Source organism: Miniopterus natalensis, chromosome 2 (assembly GCF_054644295.1).
Source record: "Miniopterus natalensis isolate mMinNat1 chromosome 2, mMinNat1.hap1, whole genome shotgun sequence".
Classification (NCBI taxonomy): Eukaryota; Metazoa; Chordata; class Mammalia; order Chiroptera; family Miniopteridae; genus Miniopterus; species Miniopterus natalensis.
In genome coordinates this window covers 183,303,784-183,310,555 of record NC_142082.1, presented here as the reverse complement: position 1 = coordinate 183,310,555, position 6,772 = coordinate 183,303,784, and the positions used below count along the sequence as shown (strand labels likewise).

The 6,772-nt window shown below is 56.6% G+C and overlaps 1 protein-coding gene across 2 annotated transcripts; it reads left to right on the top strand.

Moving 5' to 3' along the window:
- The first annotated feature begins 166 nt into the window (after nucleotides 1-166).
- Nucleotides 167-6,514, top strand: RRP7A (ribosomal RNA processing 7 homolog A). 2 transcript variants are annotated; one of them, XM_016210252.2, is made up of 7 exons: nucleotides 167-262; nucleotides 1,212-1,354; nucleotides 2,951-3,076; nucleotides 3,748-3,865; nucleotides 4,021-4,118; nucleotides 4,532-4,730; nucleotides 5,185-6,514. In XM_016210252.2, the coding sequence occupies exons 1-7, from the start codon at nucleotides 190-192 to the stop codon at nucleotides 5,268-5,270; spliced, it is 843 nt and encodes a 280-aa protein (XP_016065738.1). In that variant the 5' UTR covers nucleotides 167-189; the 3' UTR covers nucleotides 5,271-6,514. The 2 variants fall into 2 exon arrangements, with proteins under 2 accessions (XP_016065738.1, XP_016065737.2); XM_016210251.2 differs by having other exon boundaries at nucleotides 4,532-5,273.
- Nucleotides 6,515-6,772: the final 258 nt, after the last annotated feature.

Sequence of the window (6,772 nt, the reverse complement as noted above, 5' to 3'; positions counted from 1 at the left end):
TTATTCCCAGATTTATGCGCTGACTTTATTCTGAGCAAAGGAAGGTTGAACGCTGGGGAGACCGGGACCAGAGAAGCGGGCCTGTAACGGAGAGCCCGGGAACCTCACCCGGCGCCGTTGTCATGGAAACGCGCAGGTCCGGGCTCCAACCACAGCTCCCAGCGGCCCGTGCGGCTTCCGGTCGGCAAGATGGTGGCGCGCAGGAGGAAGCGTGCGGCGCGGGACGCCGAAGAGGCGGTTCCGAGCCCGCCCGGCTACTCAGGTGAGGGGCCGCGGGACAGGCGAGGGGCCGCGGGGCCGGGTACGGCCAGGCTGCGCCCAGAGACGGCCCGGGGGTCGGCGGTGGCCCCGGAAGGTCGTGAGGCCGCGGGCCCCCCAGCACCGCCCGGCGCCTTGCTCTCGTCCGGCTAGACTGTCCCCGGACGACCCACTGTGGCCCGGGCCTCCCTTGGGTGACCCCGCCTCTGTCCACGCTCCCCCTCAGGGCGAGTCCTTCTGCACCTCACCCCGCTCGGCGGGCACGTCTCACCTCCGGCCGTCAGCCCTCACCCGGGCAGCTACGTGCCCTTCCAACGGGCTCTCTTGCTTCTGGTCTTGCCCCCGACTTCTCTCCTCCCCCTAGGTGCCAGGAAGTTCTTTTTAAAGTCAGATTTACTTTGTTTTATTTTCTTACAGTTTTTACTGATTTTTAGAGAGGAAGGAAGGGAGAGGGAGAAACGTCGGTTGGCTGCCTTCGGTACGCCCCCTACCGGGCACCAGCCGGCACCTCCAGCGTGTGCCCTTGTCCGGGAACGGAATCGGCCACCTCCCGGTGCGCGGAGGATGCCCAGCCGGCTGAGCCCCACTGGCCCGTGCTAAAGTCAGATTTAAGTGGTGGGGGGAGGATGGTGTGAGAAAAGGCCACAGAGGTGGTCAGGGTCAGCTGGGCCTCCAGCCACGCTAAGGATTTTGGTATTTACCCCACGAGCAGCAGCAGCAGCAAACTTCCCTCTTGTTTCACTCCGCACCTGCAATAATTGCCCCGTTGCATTCTGTCTCCTCCACCAGTCCTGGGCAGATTCTCTGCTCGCTCACTCTCATAGACTGCATAGCACCCTGCACAGGCCTTCGTAGAGGGAGGGCTCAGGGAAGGGTGGGTGGACAGGGGACTAGAAAGGGGCAGCCTGAACCTGACTTTCATGCCATCCCTCCCTGCCCCATTTTCCTTTCAGCCGTTCCGATCAAGTTCTCTGAAAAGCAGCAGGCTTCCCATTACCTGTATATGAGAGAGCACAGAGTCCGAGAGGGCACCAAGTCTTCTTGGCCTCAGAAGAGGACCCTTTTTGTCCTCAACGTGCCCCCATACTGCACAGAGGTGAGGTGGTATCTGGGAGGGAGCCCATAGGCTCGGGTGGGGCTCCAGGGGGAGCTGGGCTTCCACTGGCCCCCACCACGCCCTTAGTGGTGAGATGGAGGCAGCTAACTGAAGCCCCAAGGGAGGGTATCCAGAGGGCAGCCTCTCTCTCTCCTGACAGGAAATTTGCTTTTTAAAGATGTGCTTTTAAAAACATAATTCTAAGGAGCCCAAAGCTTTTTATTACGTAGAATTGTTTCAGTTGCATGTTGGTTTCCCCTGATTTTAAAAGTGGTGCATGTCCATAGTAAAAATAGGAAAACTGAAAGAAAACAAAATTACTTCTAAATCTCTCCAGACATAGCAACTTTTTTCCACAAAGCTGCTAAATTTAGTATTATGTAAATTTATAGAAGAGAAACTAATTTCTTTTTCCAAAAAAGAAATATCAGTTTCTAAAAGATTATAGTTAGAGAAAAAACCATTAAGAGGAGAGGGTGTCCTTTTTAACCTTGACTGAAGAATAATGTATGTATGGGGAAGGCCTGGGCAGCAGTGTCCAGCCCGTATTGCATAGGCTGATGGTGCCCATGTCAGCAGCACCCGCACCTCGAGGTCCGCTCGTACCCCGCCCCCCAAGGCTAACCATCGCCCTGATTCCAACAGCATAGGTTTAACTCTGTTTTTAAAAGGCTGATTCAAGTAGTAAAATTTATTTGGTGGTTTCATAAAATCAGATACTCAGAATAACACCAAAAATAATGTCCCTACCTATTCTTGTGATAATTTAAAAAAATTTTTTTAATCCTCACTGGAGGATATGTTTTCCATTGCTTTTCAGAGAGAGTGGAAGGGAGAGAGTTAGGAGAGAGAATCATCAATGTAAGAGAGACACATCGATTGGTTGCCTCCATATGCACCCCGGCCTGGGGCTGGGGATCGTGCCTGCAACCAAGGTATGTGCCCTTAGCCAGAAGCGAACTCGGGACCCTTCAGTCCGCAGCCAACGCTCTAACCACGGAGCCAAACTGGCTAGGGCTTTTTTTTTTTTTTTAATTAAAAAAAATGGTTTTGTTAATTGATTTGAGATGGGGGTGGAAAGGAGAGAGATGGTTGATTCTTGTGTGTGCCCTGACCCGAGTTCGAACCCACGACCTTGGCGCATTGGGCCAATGCTCTAACCAACTGAGCCACCTGGCCAGGGTGCATAATAATTTTTTTTAAAAATTTAGAACTTAATCCCACTTTTGGGATCATGTACCCAGAGAAATTGGTAGGAAAGACTGATCTTTCAGCAAGGTGCCCTTTCAAAGTGAGAAATCTCTTTCACTTGGTGAGAAAACCAAACACATCTGGGCATGTGCTTCCACAGGGTCCTGTCACAAAGCCAGAAACCTTATACCTGAGTTCCGTCTCACTCCATCTCCTCCTGCCAGGGGAGGTGTGTTCCCACGAGCCCTGGGAGGGTAGGGTTTTAACCTCCACGCTGAGGAGGGTGTGGCTTCCAGGCCCTCCCTGCGTGTCTGTGTCCCCAGCTTGGGCACAGACCTCCAGGGCTGTAGGGAGGCTCTTGGAAGGCCCTGCAGCCACTCACACTGTTTTCTTGGGCCCTGGCAGGAGTCGCTGTCCCGCCTCTTCTCTCCCTGTGGCTCCGTCCAGTCAGTGGAATTACAGGGGAAGCCCGAGCTCACTGAGATCCCAAAGGAGCCAAAGTCGAAGTTTTTTCACCCCAAGCCCGTTCCAGTAAGCCTGCAAGTGCTGGGGTCTGCAAGAATGGGGGTGCGGGGTGGCCTAGGTCAGTGTCCCTGGAGTGAGGGGAAGGTGGTGTCTGGTGGCAGTGGGACTTTCAGAGGATTCCCTAGTGCCCTGGGCCAGGCCTTGCAGTGTGTGGTCTAGCAGGGCTGGCAGGAAAAGCCTCTGCTCCTTACCCCAGACTTGCCACATCCCTTAGCTTCCTGCTGCTCTTCCATTGTCCTGGGTGGAAGCTCAGAGACCATCTCCTCCCCCTGCCTGAGGGCCTCTCTGAGGTCAGGGCTGCAGTGGCCCCATTGTCATTCCCGTGTCCCTGGAGCCCACACCTGCCGGTGTAGTGGAATTGGAATTAGTATGGCCCTGCATGTCCATCCACTCCTGGCCTGGGGTGAGCACCTTTTCTCTGAATCTCCCCCATAACTAAAAGAAAAGCCCCTGGTGGGAACAGGCACATGTTGGGTAACCAGGAGCACAGCCCTCCCCTTTGGATTATGGACAACCTCCTGGTTATCGTCACCGTTTGGGGACAGCCCTGCACATTTCCCCTGGTCCAGAGTCAGGTCAGGCTGAGGGTAGGTGGGACGCATGTGCCTGGTGTGGGCTGTGGGCGGCTGGAAGAAAAGGGAGGCTCCCAGCACTGTGACACCTCCCCCTCCCTCCAGGGCTTCCAGGTGGCCTACGTGGTGTTCCAGAAGCCAAGTGGGGTGCCAGCTGCCTTAGCCCTGAAGGGCCCTTTGCTGGTCTCGACAGAGAGTCACCCCGTGAAGAGCGGCATTCACAGTCAGTGCTGCGCAAGGGCTGGGGCCTCCTTCCTGGGCCTTGGGGTGGCGGGAGAACCTGTGGGGGCAGCAGCAGCCATGTTCACTTGCCCTGAGAACACCGTGTGGGAGGCTGAGCCTGAGGAAGGCCTGTTTCTCTCTTCCCTGCTCCCTCAGAGTGGATCAGTGACTATATAGACTCCGTGCCGGACCCAGAGGCCCTGAGGGTTGAAGTGGACACGTTCATGGAGGCATATGACAAGAAGATAGCCGAGGTGGGGCTTCTATGGGGTGGCCGCATGTCACCTGTGTCACTATGGGGAAGGCGGTGCCACAGGTATCGTTGTGTGGCACCTGAGGGGGAATTGGCAGCCTATCCTGGTCACCATGTAGAGTCTAAATTTCCTTTTTGCCTGCTGAGTCCTGGGTCACCTGAGTTGGTAATGTCTAGTCTCTAGGTCTATAGAGTAAGAACCGTCCGAGGTTGGAGGAAGAGGCAGCATTGGCATGTCTGCTTCCACCCCCCAACTTGGGCACCAACACTGCTGGGGTAGAGGGAGCAGCAGGTGCCCTTGGGAGCAGATTCTGGATGTGTGGGGTGGGGGGAGCCTGGAGAGGAATAGAGGTGAAGTGCTCCTGAGGCTACAGGGCGAGTCCTGGCACCGTCACAGGGTCCTGTTCCTTGCAGGAGGAAGCTAAGGCCAAGGAGGAGGAAGGAGTCCCTGACGATGAGGGCTGGGTGAAGGTGACCCGCCGTGGCCGGCGGCCTGTACTCCCCCGGACAGAGGCAGCCAGCCTTCGGGTGCTAGAGAGGGAGAAGCGGAAGCGCGCCCGCAAGGAGCTGCTCAATTTCTACGCCTGGCAGCACCGCGAGACCAAGATGGAGCGTAAGGGTGCCCCCAGCCCATCCACTGCCCCACTGCCCTTGGCCCCTGGCCCTGTGGACAAGGCCTGTGGCAGGCCCTGGACCTGGAATCTGGGCCAGGGTGTCCTTAGGCCCAGATTTCCCAACAGGCTTTGGGGTTGGGGTCCCAGCTCAGCAGCACCTGTGTGCTGGCCCCCCTGTTGCTCCCCAGAGGTCGCTGTGGGGGCCCCTGGGTCTTTGGGGCTGTAGAGGCACCTGGGATTTAGGACCGACAGCCAGACCCCTGAGCAGTTAGTGCTGGAGCCAGATTGCAGAAGGTGGATCTCAGGTGCTGGCTGTGGGTGTAGAGAAGGCTGTGGCCATGTGTGTGTATGGTGGGGGCAGAGGCAGGCCAACTCTAATGGGGGGCAGTGGGGCTCAGCTCCCACAGGGCATGTCTGATTCTGGCCATTTCGCTTTTTCCCCTCGTGCCCCAGATCTCGCACAACTGCGCAAGAAGTTTGAGGAGGACAAGCAGAGGATTGAACTGATGCGAGCCCAACGCAGATTTCGTCCCTACTGAACTGGCACAGGTGGGTAGTGGGTGGCCAGCGAGGACATGAAGGCCTGGATGCTCACTGGACTGCCCAGGCTAAGCGGCTGCCACATCAAACAGCACCAAAAATCTGAGCCCACACACAGCAGGGTGAAGGACAGTGTCACCCCTCAGTCCTTGTGCTTCAACTGTCCTGAGCCCAGTGCCGGTGAGGCCGGCCTGGCATGAGGACTTGGCCTCAGGAAGCCACTGGCCCAGGAAGTGGTTCCTTCCCACTCCTGCTCTCTTCCCAGCCTGTCTCTGGATCCCCTCTAAAAGCTAAGTGTCTGCTCTAGTCCCCCCTTACCTTCAGGGGGCAAGCGTCCACTGCAGTGAAGCCTCAGAAGCAATGAGAGAAAATACAAGAACAGTTTACTCTTCACTCAGGCAGACGGCAGGAAGAGGCTGCAGAAGCTGCTGGGCTGCAGGCCAGGCAGGCCTGTCCCAGCCCCTCCTTCCTGCAGCCCCACCAGCTCACTGCAGATGATCCACAAAACAGACTACCCCGAATTCAGACATGGTTTCCCCCTGTGAAGACACAAATTTTGGAAACAAACCTCACCCCACACCTCCACTTCCAGCTCGTGCTGGTCAAGACCAGGGAGGCCTGTTTCCATGGCAGCTGGCCTGGCTGGGGGCCGCGGGAGCTGGGTGTCCGGGTGGTGAGCTGAGAGCACAAAGTCTCAGTAGCCCCAGGCCCAGGGCTACAGCTAGGCTGGGATCCTGTCCCTGCGCTGTAAGAAGGAGCTCATGACACCGGCCACGAGATCTGGTTGGTTCATGTGGATATAGTGATTGTCGGGGACTTCCACAAACGAACCACTGGAGAGGAAGGGGACAGGCGGTGGAGTGTGGCCCAGAGGGGGGGCTCCAAGGGCGCCTGTGCTGAGGCTTTCCAGTGGTCTGCCTCCCTGTGGTTCAGAAGTGTCCCCCACGGTGAGCTGCAGGACCGGGACTGACCCAGAGCTCTCAGGCCCATCTATGCATAGCACCCCTTGGTGATTCAGTGCTCGCTCCAAGTCATGAGAAAGACCTCACTGGGATGGGAGTGTCTGAACCCTGGGGTCCTGGGCCACTCTGAGTTGTGAACTTGCGGAGCGACGCTGAAGAACAGCAAGTGGTCGGGGTGCTGCTGGTTCTACAGGTGTCCCCCAAAAATGTATACATGCTAATGGCTGGTGGCTCAGTTTTGAAAATGAGATATGCTTTAATAAACACTGCCTTTGCAGTTATTCAGTGTGTGTGTACATCATTAAGGATACCCTATGAGGCCCACTTGAGAGAGAAGGAGCAGCTTTTCACACCTGCTCCTGCTGGGAGAAAGGCCGACAAGACAGGAAGGTGCCACCTGTTGGCTGGCCAGCCACACACACGCCTCCCTTTTCGTGAGGACACGAAGATGTCTACTGAGCCCCAGGGTCAGGTGTCTGTGGTGGATGGTGATGGTAACGTGCTGTGGCTCCCAGCCCTCCAACTTAGAGCCCCCCACC

Coding starts and splice junctions, on each gene's coding strand:
- RRP7A (XM_016210251.2), top strand. CDS start 190: ATGGTGGCGCGCAGGAGGAAGCGTGCGGCGCGGGACGCCGAAGAGGCG. Junction 263..1,211: donor GAGCCCGCCCGGCTACTCAG/GTGAGGGGCCGC, acceptor TTTTCCTTTCAG/CCGTTCCGATCAAGTTCTCT. Junction 4,119..4,531: donor ATGACAAGAAGATAGCCGAG/GTGGGGCTTCTA, acceptor TGTTCCTTGCAG/GAGGAAGCTAAGGCCAAGGA.